Here is a 20,710-nt window from a genome sequence, read left to right as displayed (position 1 = left end):
CCCTTTTCTAGATTTTTGGAGAAAAGAAATCAATAATCCTTAAACAATTAAACTAAAAATACGTGACTAAGGGGACAAAAACAAAAACTAAAGGGCAAATCTCCAAAATAGCATCTTTCTAAGTTTATATCACAAAAATAACACTCAAAAACTAAAATGACCAAAATAAAACATTTCTAAGTTTATCCTTCGAAAATTTTAATTTTTTTATTTTTCAAAATTTGAAATCTTATCCCCAAAACCTCATTTCTCAACTCTAAACCCTAAACCCTAAACCCTAAACCCTAAACCCTAAACCCTAAACCCTAAACCCTAAACCCTAAACCCTAAACCCTAAACCCTAAACCCTAAACCCTAAACCCTAAACCCTAAACTCTAAATCCTAAACCCTAAATCCTAAACCCCACCCTTTAACTCTAAACCTTAAGTTTATGACTTTTGATAAAACATTAAGTACTATTTTTGTGACTTTTGACTTTGAGTACTAATTTGGCAACAAAAACTTGATTTAATGCTATTTTTGTCTTTTTTCTCAAAAACCTAATCCCAAAATGATTGGTTCAGAATCAGTTTAACTTATACTCCATATATATAAACCATTTTCTTATATATAAACCATTTTCTTCCCCTTGGGGTCAAACATATCTCCTCGTCTACTGTAGTCTCTGTTTTTCAAGCCCGAGAGAGAGAGAGACAGAACAGAATCATCTTAAGAAAAAGCGAACAACTTTTAAAAATGGATCAGATCGAATCTGTGGAGTACAACGGCTTCGAGATCTCCAACGGCCACGTCGACCACGGCTGGAAGAAAGTCGTCTACCCGAAACGCAACCGCAAGCAGAAACCCGCCGATCAAACGGCGACTAACGGCGGCAAAAATGCAGCTAACGGCGATAACGTGTTCCGTTCGCTGGAGGAGCAAGCCGAGGATCGGAGGAGACGGATCCTCGCGGCGAAGATGGCTGTTTCGGATTCGGATGAGGACGAGTCGAGATCTAAACGCCGATCCAACGGTTACGGTTTCGACGACAGCGAGGACGAGATCGCGGCGAGGAAGGAGGCGGAGGAGGAGAATGTGAAGGCGGCGGAGGAGGCTAAGAAGAAGAAGGCGAAGGCGAAGAAGGAGAAGAAGCCGAAAGTGTCGCTGCCTGAAGCTGCGGCGAAGATCGATCCGTCGAATCTCGAAGCTTTCCTCATCGAAGCATCGGTAAGTTCATCATCATCTTTTTTATGTTATTTTTGGAATTAGAATTTTGTCGAATCCAAAGGCTAGGACCATACTTGTAAGCGGAGCTGTTAGGAAGGGAGACCGATTGATTCCACCTCCTTCATTTGAGATCTTGGTCCGGCTTACCTTCCCTGCTTCATCCGCAAGAGTCAAGGTAAGTTGTAGTAGTAGTAAATTTATTAAAAAAATGAAAGCTTGATTGCGTTTTGTTGATTCTGATCACAAAGCATGGTCTGAACTCTGATGTACACAGGCTACAGAGAGGTTTGAGGCAGTGTATCCCCTGCTGAAGGAAGTGGCTCTTGCCGGTGCACCAGGGAGCAAGGCGATGAAGCAAGTCACACAACAGATATTCACTTTTGCTCTCAAATTAGCTGGAGAAGGTAATCCTGTTTTAGCCAAGGAAGCTACAGCAATCGCTATATGGGCCTTGACCCAAAACGTTGATTGCTGCAAGCTCTGGGACAGTCTCTATAAGGAGAATCTTGAAGCTAGTGTTGCTCTTCTTAAAAGGCTTGTAGAGGAATGGAAGGAGTATTCCCTCAAGCTATCATCATCACCGAGTAATACTGCTGCTCTCAATCGAACTATGAAGAGCTTCAGGCTAAAGGTATTAATGCCTCTAGCTAATGTCACCCTCCATTTGTATGTAATATCAGCTCTGACCTTGCCTTTGATGTTTTTAGAACGAGGAAGCAATCACTGAAGGAAAAGGCAACGGTTCTCTATACAAAGAAGCTGACAAGTCCTGCAAAGTGATATCAGGGAGACTCTCCCGTGGAAGTGGCTGCCTCAAAGGGACAGCCATTACTGTTGTGGTTTTAGCAGCTGCCGCAGCATTTCTGTCTTCCAACCCTGAGGCTACATCCGAGCTGAAGAGCCTGGTGGACTCATTGGAGCTGCACCAATACTATAACCCAATCATTACAGCTTTTAAAAATTAAGAGAGGAGAGAAACAAAAACAACCTGAGGATGATAGCCAGAGGTTAACTCTGATTGTAGACTCTTTAAATTTGAGTCAAAAGATAATTTTGTTTCTCTTTTGATCAAAAAGATAATTTTGTTTCTTTCCATCTTTTTTTTTTCCTATAATGACAATAAAGTTATTTCTGTTTTATTATATATATGCCTTGAGTAAAAGAGGCTGCACAAGCTGATTCATGTGACTAATGAATATACAGAGTCACAAGCATCTTAATAGTCGTAGTCTTCTGGCTTTGCAAATGGGTACTTGAGGTAACCGTTCTTTATAGTGGAAGGGTCTTTTGGTTTGTCCCAAGGATACTTCATAGATGGATCTCTTGGGAACTTTCTGAAGTTGAGAAATGGTGCCCATAACAGTAGCCTGCAAATAGTGAAACTTACCTGGGGAAGAACATGAAGACGAACATGAACTGTAAATACATCTCAAAGAACTTCCTTCTGTACCATCTTACTCTCAGCCAGTTCATGATGATTGGCTAAACAATCATAGTATATAAGCCCATTAACATGAATCGTTTAAATCTTTGGTAACACTACAATGGTCTCTGTCCCAAACTTACAGGCATTACGAGGAAGTACCAGACCGATATGATCCCGATATCGAGCACAACGCTGCTTAGTTCCTGCTCGTGGTTGACTCCTGTTATTGCCAAGGCCGGATGATCAATCTGCAAAGAACTAAGAAGTTTTCTATTACCATCATTTCTTTCTTTTAGTCTCATTTGTTCTTACCGTGGCAAGAACTGCACCGAGTTGAGTTGCAAAGATTGTCTTCTTTGCTCCAAAGAAGTCATCGGCCTTTGCTTTCATCTTGGCAACATACTGTGTTAACAATAAAAGTCACTTCCCAGAGTCCTCTAGTAATCAAACATAAGTTGGAAGGAGGTCTTACATGAAGAAGAGAGTCGGTGTTAGAGTTGGGTTTGGTGTGAGATGTAATACAGAGAGGAGCTCTGACGCTGCGAATGCGAGGCCTGGAAGATAGAGAGTACAAAGGATTAGGGGCACAGAGCCCAAAAGAGCTGCAACGGCTCATCTCTATGTGTTCTGTCTTGTTAAGTTTCCTTATCTCTTGGGATCCCCTAGACATTATTTGTGAAGTGATTTCACACATGTCATCTCCATAATAACTCTCACCAAAAAAATGTGACATGACATACTAAAATTGATGACATAACTTATGGTTAAAAGTGACATGGAGGACAACTACATTTAATGTTAATTTCAATTTTTGGTAACTTTCGATAAAATGGTAATAACACATAAATCATCATTAAAATAAATCTATTCAAATATGTCATTAAATAATATGACAAGGGAATATAAAGATTTTAAAATTTTGAAATAGTATTTAAATATATTTTTATAATCATTAAAATTTTATTATTAAAAAATATTTTCAAAATGTTATACAATCTTTAAAAAAATTAAATTAAATTTTTAATCATAATATCATTTGTTTATTTTTGATATCTACAAATTTTAGAAATTAATTTTAATTTTTAATTTTGATAATTATAAAAAAAATTATATCAATTTTACTGTTTTAAAGTAATTTAATTTATCTTAACCAAAATAAATAAATGAAAATCTATGTAAATTATAGTTTTAAATATAATTTGAATATAAATTCCACGTGTCAAAAGAGGGTCCCACGTTTTTTGTTTTAGGCTTTTAGCATATGTAGTTGTATATTATATCCAGAAAATGAAATAAAAACAACAAAACTCATTCCAAATCCCACATGTATTCCAAGTTCTGTTATCAAGAATTAATTCCTTGATCCTGAAGATGTCACATGTTTAATGATTTTCTGGAGAATAATTAGTTTTTCTTATAAGCAATGACAAATGCTCATTTTTATTACATAAAGGGTGTCCTGATGAGCGTGTGTGTGGTATGTTACAAATGCAGAGACTGAGAGTGAAGCTGGCGACTTATAGAAACATGTAACTTTTGATTGACCTAGAAGAAGCTGGTTTAGTAGTGTTATCTTCTATAGCATCAAAGGATTGTGACAAAACTCATGGATGCAGAATCCTTTGATCAGACAAAACTCATGGACCCTTTATGTTCTTCACTGGATAGACACAGAATCACAGAGTGAGACATTTGAATGTCTCCATGTTACCGGGATGTTGAAGTCGGCTAACAAGACATGAATCTCCCATTAGGAACAACATGCTCTGTTTCCACTATTGCATTATTTTTGTTTAGTTTTTGGATTTGCATGATTCTATTCCTCTGTACATAAAAGAGTTTTACTTGTTGTGTTTGAACCCTAAAAGCTAGTTAGAAGCGGAAAATAACATCTTTGAAACTTAAATTTTAAGATTTCAAATTCGAAATCCCCAAATTTAATAAAGTGAGTGTTTTTATTCAGTGTGATGTTTTTCTAAAGACTTTTTCTATTTATGGTTGCAACATTAATAAGAATTATTAGAGAATGCTTTTTGATAGTATTGAAAGAGAGGCCACTGGATCCCCCACCTCTCTCCAACAGCTCTTATAATTCAACATCATTGCTCTCACCATTTTTACTCTTTCCACTATTTCTTTATAAATATCATATGTATTGTTTATGTTTTTAGTTATTTCCTTTTATATTTTTACTTTGTCGTAGTATGGTACCTCTATATTTACTCCCATACCATTTGTCTAAGATCTATCTATTAATATAGATCAATAGTACTATGATCATCAAAAGAAAGAAAAACTACCCGTCATTTTTGGCAGCCAATAAACGTTGATCCTTACAATTACATTTGATCCCTTTCTCAAATAAAGTGTTACGACAACACACTTTTTCATGGAAGCGACAAGCGAGTTTTCTAAGTTTTCACATCTTTCAGAATCCTAAGTGAGTGTCGAAATAGTTTTTCTCCTTTTTTTTGTGGGATTAGTGAGTGCCATAACTGTTGCAGAAAGTTAATCACATGTCAAAAGCCTTAACCTAAAAGCTTAGGCTGCAAAACCCCGCCACCATATTAAATTTATTTATAATCACGATATTGATTCAGCCGACGAATGTTAATCATTGTGGTCGTTTCTTCTTTTTAATGACAAACTAAAATAAATATGCAGCATAAATACATTTGTTAGTAATAGTTCAATATTTGTCTTTAATTGGCCGAGTTCATAAGTTGATTACCATTAAATACATATTTTCCTAGGAGCGGTTCACATCTTCATAAGAACACCCTGAAATTAATCTATATACATCAATCAACCAAAAGACCAAGAGATGATGTGAAAGTATGAACGCATGTACCTTTAAAAATGTAAGATTAATTAAATGTAAAATGAAATTAATCTATATACGTAGTTAGCTTAGAATCTGGAAATTATAGAGATTGATTAAAAATGAAAATTTAATTAGTGTAACGTTTAAAAATATTAGGAAAAAGAAAAACAGTGAGGTTGGAGTGACCTGTCATTAGACTTTGTATGAGCCACACCCACACCACATGGCACCTTCCATTCATGAAATTATTTTGTTGCATTATGAAATTGAAATCACAAAATTATCCTAACGCATATATTTCCAGTATTAGTAGAATATATATATTCATCACTGATTTCTGCTTGATAACACTCTTTTAGATTTAATTTAATTCCGACATAACAACTTAAGTAGATATACTGGACCGTTAAATATTAATGAGTTGGATACTTATCATACATTTGGTGATGATTATCTCTTCGTTAACACGCGAATATATTTGGCAAGGTCACAAGCTCAAATCAAAGATTTATATATTTAGAATGTGTTTCGAAAAAGTCAGAATTTGTATGTCAATATGAACCATTCGGCTAACTAACAGAATAATAATAAAATAACATACATCACAAAGTTGAAATGTCCCTTCAATATTGTATATAAAATGGACACGCTCTAACCCAAATTAATTAGGTTTGTTTGATGTGGATTTTTATTAAAAAACAGTGGCACATAATGTTAGACCGGTCCATGTACTATTTTTTTTCTCCTTCCATTTCTAATTTTAATTACATTGTTGACACTTGACACACATTACAAATGTAATTGTTTATGCATTTCTGGCTATTGGCTATAAATAATGTCTACTTTAATTTTTTGTAACACCAATTTTTGGAACTTGTTAACGCCGATTTCTTTACTAACCATGCTGTATGGGAAAAGGCGTTTTAGTTTTTTCTCTCTTGTTTATTTATTTCCCTTTTTGTCACTTCGAGCATTATTATTGAATCTCTCTACAAAATTACCAAATATAATATGACTTTAATAATCAATAAAAATAAATTGTATCAAAATGTCTACAATTTTTTGAAAAATTGTTTGGATAAACATTGTTTGGATAAACATGCATGTTTTTTAGATTTTTGTTTTTTTCATTTTTTTATTTTTTTTTTCCTTGACGATGTTTTTTTAGATTTCTATAGCTAAACCGCTGCAGTTCAATTATGTTTTAGAGATACACTGATTGTTATAGCTTATCGGAACCTGTATCAATACCTCAATAGTATCAGTATAGATTTAAGCAGGTGAATAACTCGACATCATACTATTCGATCAACAAAATAAAACGTCCGATTTAGTAAAAAATATCGTGGTGGCCTTTTGGTCGTAGTTGTAACAGTGCCTTGGGCTTTCATGTCTTGTCCTCTTTTTGATTTTTTTCCTCACGGTGAGGGACCTATTAATACTGGTCAAAAAAATGAAAAAAAGTAAAGTGATGTTAAATAAAAGGAAAGTAAAGCAAATATTATTACGCACTGTTAGTACGACTAACAAAAATGTTTGTTTGTTTTTTTTACTTTCAAACCATCATTATATACATATAGAACGAGCGAATTGAGTAAAAATGCCTACAATAATGCATCATACGTTTTCTAAATTCTACTGTGAAAATTACATACTATGTCTCTACAGAATGAATATAAGAAAGATATGAATGATCTCATAATTCGTGGCTTCAAGAATTTGATTATTTGAATTAAGTGGGTAAAATATTTTGACAAAATATTTTGACAGAACTGAATCAAACCAAACCAAGCATATGCATACTCTTGTAATCCAATGGATTAGAGTTTTTGTCAAACCGGATGGTTTAATAACCAAATAAACCAATTTTTGAAAGTAAACCGAAGTGCCCATCCCATTGAAAATGTGAAATCCGAAGTTTTAAAAGCATGGGTCCTCTCCGCGCATGTGGGTCACGGGTATGGGTCTGCTTTTTTCCGCCAAAGCGAAAGAAAATAGTGGCGGGGTCATACAAACCACGTGGCAAACCTGTTTATTTCTTTTAAATATTTTTACTTAATTATATTTCTTTTGCTTACAAAGTTTAACAAAACTAAAATAAATTTTCAACAGTATGATTGCGTCACGATCAATGTTTAATTATAAAATCAGTAGCTTGACGACAAAAAAAATCGTAAATCAATAGCTTTCCGCTACGCTAATCCACTTGCCTCCGACCCTAAACAACCCGCTCGCTTCTGGATCAATTATTGAGAATTTAAATATGTCAAATATATTTATCTGTATTTATTAACAAAAATGTCTGAAAATAATAATTCTGATACAATCTTTTGAAAACTATTGTATAGCTTAATACACTATTTAAGAGAAATAAGTACTGAAAATGACCTACAGTATCAAAATAGACATGGGTTGAAAAAAATAGAAAAAGAAATTGTGACCGCATTTTGGAAAATAAAATTCGTAAAAACTAAAATCCAAAACAAGGTGTAACAAAAAATTCCTAATGTCCTAGTCAACCATAAATTAATAACATTTTAACGAATAATTTGGTTTTTAGCATATTATAAAACTAAATACCATTTCACACTGAAATAAACTTTGTTTTTAGTGTTTAATAAACATGATGTTAATATCTTTGCCTAACCTAAACTTTAATTATCCTTGACTTCTTTATATATATTTTCCATTTTTTGTTGGGAATATACGCATTTTTTTTTTTGCTTGTCAAATTAAAATTCAACTAAAAAAATATTTTTTTCTAAAAAAACGTCTACGGTCGGTCCGAGCCTCGGACTAAGACTTACTTAAAGCTGACAAGTCTTTCTCTGTTCTTCCCACAACACCGTCCCACACGCATTCTCTATCTGTAAATATTTGCTCAAAATCTCTCATTTTACTCTTCGAACCTTCGTCTATGGCGGCCAACAGATTCGCGACCTTGATCCACCGCAAAACCAACCGGATCACTCTCGTCCTCGTCTACGCTTTCCTCGAGTGGACTCTCATCTCTTTCATCCTCCTCAACTCTCTCTTCTCTTATTTCATCCTCAGATTCGCTGATTACTTCGGCCTCAAGCGACCTTGCCTCCTCTGCTGTAGACTCGATCGGTTCTTCGACCCCTCAGGGAAATCTCCTTCCCACAAAGATCTCCTCTGCGACGATCACGTTCACGCCCTCGAGATTTCTACAGTTCCATCGAAACCTCTTCTTGAATCCAAAGGCTCCGTACAAGGTCGTGTTGAATTCCCAAAGGAGTTGGTCTCTTGTGCTCCGATCGAGCCTGATCTGAGGGATGATAAAGGTTATAGCTTTATTGACACGAATCTGATCGGAGATGATGTTCAGGTTCACAATGGTCGGCTTTTCACCGAACGGTCCCGATCTATCTTCGTCCTGGAAGAACACGTAGGATCCGCGCCTCTGATTGATTCTCACGAACGAAATGAACAAGAAACAGAGGAGAAGGATGTTGATGAAGAAGAAGAAGAAACAGAGGAGAAGGATGTTGATGATGATGATGAGTTCTCTTGCTTTGTATCAAGTTTCGACTGTAATAAAGAAGTTGTTGTAACGGAGAAGGAGGAAGAAGAAGAAGAAGAAAACAGAGTGGATCTAGCTACGGAGGATAAACCTGCGCCGGCGACGAACCTGGAGTTCTACATTGACGACCAGGACTGCCATTTGATTCCTGTCGAAGAATTCTACAAACCTAGCGAGGAAGTCCGAGAGATCTCCGACGTTAACGGTGACTTTATCCTCGATTTCGCGGCGGCGCCGGCGGCGGAGGAGGAAGGCGTGATGTTACCTTCCGACGAGATCTCCGCGCTTTCCTCGCCGGGAGAATCGAAACGCGAAGAGGCAGTAACGAATCAAGGTGCTTTGTTAATGTCTGTTTGTCCTGATCAACAACAACAACCTGAACCTGACTTCGCGGCGGCGACGGGGGAGGTGGAACACGTGGGGTTATCTTCCACGTTTCCCTCGCCGGGAGAATCGGAACCTGAGAACGCTAAGACGACTCAAGGTGATTTGCTAATGTTCGTTTGTCCTGATCAACAACAACAATCCGAACCTGACTTCGCGGCAACGGCGACGGCGGAGGAAGACGTGGGGTTATCTTCAGACGAGGCGGTTCCCTTGCCGGGAGAATTAAAACAGGACGAGGCTGAGACGAAACAAGGTGTGCTTTGTTTAAAATTCTTACAAAACACTTGCAACTCTTCTTCTTTGTCCTAATGAGTCTTTGAGTTTAATGTTTTTTTTTAATACTAATTATATCGCAGATGATGAGTCATTGCAAACGCAGACCGACGACGAAGAAACAGACGCAGACGTTTCAATAGGCACAGAGATTCCTGATCAAGACCAAATCGGAGATGACCAATCCCACGAACTCATCGTTCCTGAAGACAACGACGACGACAATGATCATGGTAATCATACATTGGAGTTCAGAACTGTTGATATTGAGACAAGGAGACCTGTCTTACACGCCAACAAAGAGCGGCTTCTCGAAACTTCAAACTGTCTACACAACGCTATGTTTCAACTAGATCGAACAGAACCAGAAGCCAACCTTGAAGGATCACTCACCGTGGCCAAGCTGAAGTCGGAGTTGGAAGAAGAGAGAAAGGCTCTCAACGCTCTATACGAGGAGCTGGAGGAAGAGAGGAGCGCGTCCGCCACCGCAGCCAACGAAACAATGGCGATGATCAATCGATTACACGAGGAGAAAGCCGCGATGCAGATGGAGGCGCTGCAGTACCAGAGGATGATGGAGGAGCAATCCGAGTTCGACCAAGAAGCCTTGCAGCTGTTGAACGAGGTCATCGTGAAACGAGAGAAGGAGATTGCAGAGCTGGAGAAGGAGCTAGAGGTCTGTAGAAAGAGATTGGAAGAGTATGAGGCTAAAGAGAGGATGGGGATGATGATGAGGAGAATGAGAGACTCCTCCGTTGATTCCTATCGAAACAATGAGGGTTCAGATGAGAACAACGGAGAGTTAGGGCATAAGAGCGTTGAAGGAGAGAGTGAGATGGAGAACACCCCCGTTGATGTTGTGCTTCGTCTCGATGAGTGTTTAGATGATTACGAAGGAGAGAGGCTTTCTATTCTTGGGAGGTTGAAGTTTCTTGAAGAGAAACTCACAGCTCTTAATGATGAAGAGGACAATGAAGAAGAAGCTAAAGCGTTTGAGAGTAATGGTAGCATCAATGGAAACGGGCATGTTCATGATAAGGAGACCAATGGGAAGCATAGAGTCCTCAAGTCAAAGAGACTACTTCCTCTCTTTGATGCAGTTGATGGAGAGATTGGGAACGGAGACCACTATGAGAACGGTGTTGATGAATCGGAGAAAGGTGAGATTGTTAACGTGGAGGGAGAAGTTGATGAGCTATACGAGAGACTAGAAGCTTTGGAGGCGGATAGAGAGTTCTTGAGACATTGTGTTGGCTCATTGAAAAAAGGGGACAAGGGTGTTCATCTCCTCCATGAGATACTACAACATCTACGTGATCTCAAGAATATTGATCTAATTCGTGTAAGAGAAAATGAAGACATGAGTTTTTGAGTTTGGGTTTGGGTTTGAGTTTGAGTTCACTCTTATATATATGCATGTGGTGGCATGAATAGAACAAATCATACAGGTACTTAATCTCTGGTTTTCTTTTCCTCTAACCCTTCTTAAAGTAGTTGATTGTAAAATTGTTAATTTTCTTGTTTGTAATAAGGTTAGGGAGTGACTTTGTTGCTTGGGAGGCAAGGAACAACAAGAAGAGGTCTTAGATGGAGGAGAAGAAAATGGCATAAAAGTCTCGGATAAAATATCAATCTGATTCTCTTATGTTGTGTCAGATGAGAATGTCCGTCTTTTCATTTGTTTTAATTCTATTTTTTGGTTTTTATTATAAAAAGTGAAGATTTACTATATAAAAAGAGAGGAGTGTGAGCATAATTTTTCACTTTTTTATTTGTCTTTATGAGTGGTAATAGAAAAAAAGGTAGAATGATGAGTGTATGTGTGTGTAGTGTAGTGAGTAGAGTAAGGTGAGATGTTGCTACTAAAAAAAGCCAAAGGGCAAGCTGTCAAATTCTTGGATGTTTGTGGCAGAGCTTGGTATGATTTCAACAAAGATGCCAGCTCCAATGTACATAATGGTTTTGTTTTATTGGACTTTTCAGAACATTTAGGAACTTTCCGGGTGAGTTTTGAATCACTGTTTTATAGGTGGGGTAAGTAACCTCTTCATTTGTTTTCTTTTGGATTGTAACTGGTAGCTATTACTCATGTAATTCGCTTTGCAAAGACCTGTCCTTTGTATCAATCTACTCTCGAATTTGTTCGTATTAATTACCTTTTGTATTGCTTTTATTTGTGCATATTTAAAACTGTATGTTTAGACAAGTGGTTGTAAATTGTAATGCAAGTTATTCTAGGATCGATTTGGCATGGATTGGGTTCTAAGCAATATGTTAATTTGGTTGGTAGAAAATCAACAAACTACATATAAATATAAGACGTTGGCTTTAAACAAAAACAAGTACGTCTTTCTTTATTGATTCACATACACACACAAAATATATGTATACACATACTGTATTTAGTGATCAGTTTTAAATTTATACGTATGTAGAAAAGCTTAGACAACCTCTCAAAAGTTTCCAGGGGAGTCCGCCTTAGGTCTCAGTCTATGTTGCATTTCATACATCCATCCGCCTTGCGTCTCTGTCAAAAAGTTAACTCTCTCTCAGGTTGGAAGTGTAAGCGACTAAACGATGTTTGTTTTTGTAGTCGATAGTAACAGTGACAAGGTTCAACTACTAGTCACTTCAAAATTTGAAACCACTAAAAATAAATAAATGATTAGAATTTCTAGTCGCTAGTGTCCGAAACTTATCATTAGTATATTGAGAAGTTAACGTTATAAGGTTTAGTTAGTGTTGTTGGTCACTAGAAACTTCAAACACAAACAACAAGGCATGTATCTGGTCGCTATTGATGATCACTAGCTCTACACTTGTTTCTTATAGTTAGCGCTGTATATATATGATTCTTTATTATGCCAGTTTCATTCAAAGACAAACGGAGTATATATAAATATATAACTCACTATATATAATATTCTAAACATTCTTGAACTATATAAATAACATAAAATCTTTAAACAGATGATTTTATATGACAACTAGCTATCCAGCTAACCCAAATAATGTGACAGTTAAGAGATTCTACAAACGTCTGCTGAAATCACCAAAAGATTGGTTGCTTTAGATTTTAGATCATTTAGAGCACCCCCAGTGGAACACTTTTAGGGAGTCTCTCTTCAAAAAAAAAAAAAAAATGAATAACATGAGAGAGAGAGTGGAAAAATAACGAGAGACATATTTTTTGGGAAAAGAGACTTTTGCCATGAGTTCAGAGACTTTAAACTAACGTGTCTCTTTGACATTCATTCGTTGTTATTAGTTTTAATTATACAACTAAATAATTTGAATAAACTATTAGTATAATAATTTTTAGAAACTCAGTTTAAGAACAAACCGCTAACGATGCTCTAAGAGTCGCACCAGTTTCTGACCGTAATATAAATGTATAAATAAGTTTCTAAAGCGAGAGCCTTTATAGTGGATGAAGAAGAAAGTATAGTTTGTACTTAAATTCTAAAATAAGTGAGAGATCGAAATGTGCGACTTTCGGCGATTGATCCTCTTAAAGCTCAAACGCTCATGTGCACTTAATTATGCGCACAACCTTCCTCTACACATTGTCTATTTATTATACTTACATGCCTAGATTTTATTTCCACATATATTTATTATATGTTCCATCACATTATTGGTTACATAATATATTGGTTGCATAATTAAAATGCATGTTCTAATGAACCAACGAGCCACAATGATTCAAAAGATGTAAAAAGTGCATCCCTTTTGATATATATAAAAGGATCCACTCTACAGAAGGTCTAAATAATATAAGAAGATTGTCTATCAAAATTGAAACAATAACGTAATCTTACATATTTGTACTTTTCTTTTTACTTTCTGAGCATATGTTAAAATGTTGATTTATCTGTATTTGTTTAGTTAATGTTGCTAGCCTTGACGACACTAATCAGACTTTGATTGGCTGTATTGTATGTATACTGAAAACCATTTCTCTGCTTTTTTCCTTGTTAGATACCTATATTCAAGAGCATTTTCAATGGGGATTCTATCCATTGAAGTTCTAAAGATTCATATGTGTATAAGTATATGTCGTATATGTGTATGTATGTGCGGGGTTCTCCACAAAATAATGGACCCCACACCTACATACACATATATAACATGTACTTATACACATGAATTTTTAGAATTTCAATGAGTAGAACTCATTTCGGAAGTGCTCTAAAGAAAAAGTAGAAACAAAGAAAAAGTAGAAACAACCAGAAATTTTGACTAAGGTGCAATCCATAACTTGTTTGGCGCTATACATATTTTGAAAGAGAACCTGATTATGACCCATGTTCCCACCTGGATTTCGGATTGTATACCTATCAAGTAATTGACCCAAGTCGCACAACAGATGTACTTGTTTGTATATCGGCCTGTTTAAATGGGCTTTAGTGGATAAACTCGACTCGAACTTTAAGAAATGTTAGATATATTACTGTTCACGTGAAAAATATTTGAGAATATTACGTTTGGTCAGTATTACTTGAAGGCTACTCTTTTCTTCTACCATCATATAATTAGACAGATGAGATAAGCATGTCATGTGCGTTGAAAACACACAAAATAACAAAAAGCGTGTGCTTGATTTGGGCCCTGTTCGTTTGCGTGTCGTTTGCGACTTGCTACCTACGACTAAACCTGCGACATGCGACTAAAACTATGTTTGTTTACGTGTCGCGTGACCTGCGACCAGTCGCGCGATTAAAATTTTCTTAATTTTTAGTACTGTTTTTTCAGGCGATTTGAATGAGAACCCGTGACTGGTCGTGCGATCAGTCGCGGGACATCAAAACGAACAACAACCTGCGACTTGCGACATGCGACCAATCGCAGGTCGCGCAATATGTAAAAGAACAGGCCTTAGTGTGATATTGTATTTTACCTTACGACTCTTTCAAAGACTATCCTACAAGTTTTTTTGAACCGCGTTATGGTTTATATTTAGAAATAAATAAAAGTCGATAAAAAGAACATGATGAGAACTGGAAAGAGCCAAAACACTTTAAATTAGTTGAAAACACGTACATACACCCAAAAAGAATCAAATGAGCGTGTGCATGGCTTGGTTTGATATATTGTACACTTCGACTCTTTCGAAGATTCCCCTACAATTATATTAACAAAAAAATCGAATGTCCCCTGCGATTTCCTTTTAAACCGAATATGGTTTTAGCAAAAATACTATGTAGTTATAAGAAATGAGAAACAATATGTGAAATAACAATAGAATGCCGATCAAGTGAGTTTTTGGTTAGAGGCAAAGTCCTCGAAGCGATTGAGCTTTTATTAGTTTTGAGTTTTGGTTCAGAGAGGTAAGGTCCCTAACGAAGAATCGTATTGACTTCACTCCCAAATTTATCAATTTACTCGACCAATATGTAAACAATAAACTAACATTTTTCTAACGCTATGTCACAAATGAAAATAACATTTCTATATATGTTTTTGATTGGTAAAACATGAATCTCGAACGGAATAACAAAATGTATCGGACATCATATACAGTAAAGCTGAATTAAAAAGAAATCTCTGACCTAGACTAGTCTGTAAGAGTTTTCAAAAGTTTCTATTGATGTTCACTTAGATCTTGACATCCTTCTGACAGCCCTGGTCATTAAGGTTAATTGGTCGAAAGATGCTTCTAGCTAATGGAATTAATCCAACTTGTAAACGGAACATTTTGGGGACAAATAATGACAAAGCTAAAAACTTGTAACTCCAAATTTATATGGCTGAAGTGATCAAGATTATGTGTATAGCTTTCGTTATAACTACAGATCAATTATGCGGCAAGCGAATGTTCCTCTCTGCTGTATCCTTTGTGTACTGCAATTGTGCTTGATGTCATTTCATTTGTTTCCTTAGGTTTGAGTGTGTATTAGTTTTTTTTATGTTGATCTGCTACTAGTATTTTTGTCAATGTCTGTAAAAAATTTAAAACTGGTAATGAAATCTTCATTTTTTACCAAAAAAAAAGGTTATGTGTATAGTTCTGTTATCAGTTACGACTTGCGAATATAAGTTTTAATAGATACGTGTGAGTTACATTTGAATATACCTTAGTTATGGATACAATACATTAGTTTTATTTTATGTTTTAGCGTACAGATGTGACAAAGACATCTAACATAAATGCCGCGTAATGTTCAAGTTATATTTATGATCTCCTTGACAATTGTTGCATCTTCCACTTTGGTGGATGCGTGCATCATAACTTTTTCACGACCTAAAAGTTTTCAATTGTTCCTTTTTTTTTTTCCATTGACCCAGTGAGTATTTATTTATTTACTGTACTAGTATAACACAAAGCTTTCGAACCTAGATTTTTATGGGATTGTACGATAGCTGAGCATTTTACTTGGTAGGGCCTATCACTTGTCTACTTCCCACTGTAATTGTCATTCTAATTTCATAATAAGTGTCATTCTAATTTTTTTTTCCTGTTACACAAAAAGTATCAGCTGAAAATTAACTGCAAACTGTATTGATTTTATAAATAATTTTATTTATCTCAAATATTATTGGTCAAAAATATGTAATTAATAACAACTTATATATATTTTCGCTATTTTCTTAATTTGTGTGAAAAATGTCAAAGTGATACTTATTTAGAAACGGCGGGAGTATAACATGTGAATCAGTGAATGGCTATTCTTCGTTACCCAAAAGGGAGTCTTATTACTCGAATCTAAATTAACAAAAAGATGGTACCAAGTGACAAGGAGTAAACAAAATAAAATAAAGGGTACACATTAGACTTGACCGAACGAATAAATTGAAGAGAAACGCGTCTTGGGTCATGTTTGTTTATGCCAACTGATGATCTATCTTTACTTTCTAGCGTCATCGTCAATGATGTCACATAGTAAATATTTTATTTCTGGCCACTGTAAAACACAAAGGCTATAACCGGTAATTAATTTTTTTTAAATAATATGAATAAATTCAACTAAATAAATAGAATGCAAATAAATGGGATAAAAGAAATTATGACATAAAAATAGAATTTCATTTTATCTTATTCTATTATTTGTGAGCTTTTTTAGTTATGAATGTTTTATAACTACATTCTTTTTTATTCTATATATTCCACAAAAAAAGTTATTGGAATAAGATTTTTTTTTAATTATATTTAAATGATAATTTTTTTTAAAGATCTATAAGAATAAATCATTCTATAAAATTTTATTTCAAAATTAGTAATCCAATTGCACGCAAATTAGAAACCGAACACTAGATGTGACATAAAAAAAAAATACACTGGCTTGTACTGTACTTGGGTGAAGGACTAGAACATGCATGCTCCTAAAAAATTCTAGGCCCATGATTCATTCAAAACAGTATCAGAATAGTTACCAAAGTTTTCAGTTATATTTTGGTCCCAAAAATAAATAAAAATTTGCAAGACTAGTTCCATGATCTTTTGTTTTTTTGGTAAAATTTTATTTTTTTTTGGTAAAAATGATTCGTTTGTTTATATCTGAATCAGCTCTTATCTCATGCAAAAAATGACCTGCATAATTCATCTTTGCTGAGATTTGACAGGCATATTTTTTGGTGTATTAATGAATCTTTGATTAAGTAATTAGATTAAGTGGGCTTGATCTGATTTGTCATAAGATTAGGGTTATGTTTAAAGTTTTGTCTAAAGGAAAAGAGTTTGAGAGTTGAATATGCCGACAGCTTTGGTTTATGAAGGTTTTGGTCAAGGTAAGTGGCTTTATAAAGGCAGAGGTGGCACCTTCGTGGACCTTACGATTTACTCCTATCTTGTGATTATATTAAGGGAAATTGCGCTGCGTGACGTCCAAAAAGTTATAATTAATAACGTCACTAGCTACAGAAAACTATCATTTTTCGCTCATATCCTATCTCAACTCGCTGATTATTCTACTAATGTCTACCAACCGTTTGAAACAGAACTTCTCACTCAGTTTTCCCATCGGTTGCAGACGCCTTTAAAGTTTAGACTTTTGACAAATAATACACAAATAGAAAGAAGAAAATCAAAGCGAAAATTTTCTTTTCGTCAGGGAAATGGTGCATATATTTTTTCTGAATTCGGATATAGTCACACGGCGACATCACTATTACAAATCACTAATAATAATATTAGTACAAATGACATATAACATTTCAGCGGATAATTTAACCAGTTAAAATTTTTAAAATGTATTTTAACTCCTGAAACTTATACTGTATATGAATAAGACTAATTTACATAATATGGCCGCGTTTAAAAATAAAGAAATGAAAATGTGGTTGAAACACAGACTATTAAAAAAACACGAAAACATCTTTGACTTTTGTCTCTATCTTCCCTTCCGCGCACTCTTCCTCACATAAAACCAAAATTTACAGAGACAAATCTAAACACGCTTTCTTCTTCTTTCTCTTCCTCTTCAATCACAATCCGATCTTCCGAGACTACAGCCGGCGAAAAACCCAATCGAATCCTCCTGAAGATCCGATTCTACATCCTCTTTCTTGTCTTCTTCTTCTTCGATCTTTCTTACTCAGTTCAAAAATAGCTTTCCATGGGATGGTCACAAGGAACTCTCAAAAGAGTGATCTGGGCATGACCAAGTCCATGAATTTCTTCCAGAACATCATCAAACCCTTCAAACGAAGCTCCAATCGAGGTAATAATTCTCATTCTTTCTTTTTTGGGCAAAATGAGATTAGGGTTTTTCTAAATCGACTCACTTCTTCTTCTTCAAAAGGTATTGAAGACGATATCGAGAAAATCGCTGCTCTCGAGCAGAAAGTCTTCCCCTTTCAAGTCCTAGTCTCCGCTACCAAGGATTTCAACCCGACCCACAAGCTCGGCGAAGGTGGGTTCGGACCCGTCTTCAAGGTACGCTCACAGATCAAAGCTTCCTTTTCTTTGTTTTTGTGTGTGCTCCTTTGTTAGTTTAGCTGATGAGGTTAAACCCTCTGTGCAATAGGGAAGGTTACCTGACGGGAGAGACATAGCAGTGAAAAAGCTATCTCAGGCCTCGAGGCAAGGGAAGAGAGAGTTTGTTAACGAGGCCAAGCTCTTAGCTAAAGTCCAGCATCGTAATGTCGTTAACCTCTGGGGCTATTGCACTCACGGTGAGGATAAGCTCTTGGTTTACGAGTACGTGGCAAACGAGAGCCTCGACAAAGTCCTCTTCAGTAAGTTCTCTCACCTCAAACCACTTGTGTGTTCTTATCTTTAACTGTGAGAAACGTTTTTTAACACGTGGTGGTTTGCAGAATCTAACAGAAGATCGGGGATAGACTGGAAGCAGAGGTTTGAGATCATAACAGGCGTTGCTCGAGGACTTCTCTATCTCCACGAAGACGCGCCTAACTGCATTATCCACAGAGACATCAAGGCTGGCAACATTTTGCTCGATGAGAAATGGGTTCCTAAGATTGCTGATTTTGGGATGGCTAGGCTCTTTCAGGAGGACGCAACACACGTCAACACTCGCGTCGCTGGAACCAAGTATGTTCTCTATCACTACTAATCGCTCCAAAAGTTTCAATCCACAAATGCTCACTGCTTTTTTTACTTTTCTTTAATGCGTAGTGGCTACATGGCGCCTGAGTATGTAATGCACGGTGCTCTATCGGTAAAAGCAGACGTATTCAGCTTTGGTGTTGTGGTTCTAGAGCTCATCAGTGGTCAGAAGAACTCCAGTTTTAGTCTGAAACACGCTGACCAAACTCTTCTCGAATGGGTAAGCCTCTCTCTAGTCATGTTTACTCGTTTGTCTACTCTCAGATCGCTCACTGACCGATTCATGATCTGTTCCACAGGCATATAGATTGTACAAGAAAGGCAGGACCATGGAGATGGTAGACCCGGACATAGCAGCTTCAGCTGATCCAGACCAAGTCAGACTCTGCGTTCAGATCGGACTGCTATGTGTACAAGGCGACCCTCACCAGAGACCAGCAATGAGACGAGTGTCTTTGCTTCTCTCGAGAAAACCAGGACATCTAGAAGAGCCAGAGCGTCCTGGCGTCCCGGGGTCTAGATACCGACGTAGAACGCATCACCGTCCATCAGGAACGTCATCGGTTGGGACATTGTCGACGACCGGGTCAAGTACAGATTCGTTTGGTTCGAACTTGAACACGAACAGTGGAACTGGAACAGGTAGAGCTACTCCAGTTTCTTCTAGGACACCGACACGGGGTCACGCCACTAGAAGTGCAGGTGCCAGCTCTAGCTCGGATCCTCATGGTAAACGGCCTATGACGAGTTATTGAAAGTAGATAATATCTTTGTTACATGTTTGATTGTATATAGAGAGGTTTTTATTTTTGGTTTGAAAAGTAAATTTATTGTTGCTATTGGTTCTGGTAGTGATTATAGGAGAGGGTCTAGTCGTATGTGAGAAAGAGAGAGAGAGAAAAAGAAAAGTTCATTCATTTGTACATTGTTAATGTATTATTAAAAATAAAATCCCTCGTCACATTCTGAGGTCCCCACGATTGGCGTTGGCTGGCCTCATACTTATAAAAAAAAACATATTCTCTAGTTGAATATCAATTTTCAACTCTCTCTGACAATGACAGTTATTCGAAATATTTGTGTTACATGATTCGTAAAAAAACGTTGTTTTTATATGTTTTTAACGGACTACTAGGGATCGTTATCCGCGTTAAGGCACAGAATTTTTGCATTTTAATCTATTTTTGTTTCTTGCTTACTAATCTAGCATTCAGTTTTTCAATGCATTTTATTTTCACCATCTCCTCTTGTCTTGTTTCCATTTGTTTTCACGTTCTGTCGTTTGATTTGTCTTAGTTTTGGCTTGTGTAATAACTTAACCCTGCTCATTCTTTTTTCATTCTTTATTGATTGATATTTTTATCTCGCTTAGCTCTGTGTTGCCACTAATTTGCTCGAATCATTTTTCATCATCTGCTTCGTATTCTTTTCATATTCATTAACTAATGTCTCTAATCTCTTTAAATCTTAAAAATCGTACATGTTCTTTTGTTTATTAAATCACATATTAAATATTGTTGAAACTGTTTATTTATTCTAAT

General features: G+C 36.2%; 2 protein-coding genes and 2 pseudogenes across 3 annotated transcripts; 3 read left to right on the top strand and 1 right to left on the bottom strand.

Annotated features, from left to right (window-relative positions):
* The first annotated feature begins 622 nt into the window (after positions 1-622).
* On the top strand, positions 623-2,300 carry LOC106296353 (annotated as a pseudogene).
* Positions 2,301-2,385: 85 nt separating this feature from the next.
* Positions 2,386-3,252, bottom strand: LOC106296352 (annotated as a pseudogene).
* Positions 3,253-8,306: 5,054 nt separating this feature from the next.
* On the top strand, positions 8,307-11,787 carry LOC106300252 (myosin-binding protein 2). 2 transcript variants are annotated; one of them, XM_013736357.1, is made up of 3 exons: positions 8,307-9,641; positions 9,745-11,109; positions 11,199-11,787. In XM_013736357.1, the coding sequence occupies exons 1-2, from the start codon at positions 8,375-8,377 to the stop codon at positions 11,031-11,033; spliced, it is 2,556 nt and encodes an 851-aa protein (XP_013591811.1). In that variant the 5' UTR covers positions 8,307-8,374; the 3' UTR covers positions 11,034-11,109; positions 11,199-11,787. The 2 variants fall into 2 exon arrangements, with proteins under 2 accessions (XP_013591811.1, XP_013591810.1); XM_013736356.1 differs by having other exon boundaries at positions 11,194-11,787.
* Positions 11,788-18,017: 6,230 nt separating this feature from the next.
* On the top strand, positions 18,018-20,195 carry LOC106296367 (cysteine-rich receptor-like protein kinase 10). Its single transcript, XM_013732492.1, has 6 exons — positions 18,018-18,321; positions 18,403-18,536; positions 18,628-18,838; positions 18,920-19,154; positions 19,239-19,389; positions 19,469-20,195. The coding sequence occupies exons 1-6, from the start codon at positions 18,222-18,224 to the stop codon at positions 19,922-19,924; spliced, it is 1,287 nt and encodes a 428-aa protein (XP_013587946.1). The 5' UTR covers positions 18,018-18,221; the 3' UTR covers positions 19,925-20,195.
* Positions 20,196-20,710: the final 515 nt, after the last annotated feature.

The sequence above is a fragment of the Brassica oleracea genome, chromosome C6 (genome assembly GCF_000695525.1).
Source record: "Brassica oleracea var. oleracea cultivar TO1000 chromosome C6, BOL, whole genome shotgun sequence".
Classification (NCBI taxonomy): domain Eukaryota; kingdom Viridiplantae; phylum Streptophyta; class Magnoliopsida; order Brassicales; family Brassicaceae; genus Brassica; species Brassica oleracea.
This window is presented reverse-complemented; position numbering and strand designations above follow the sequence as displayed.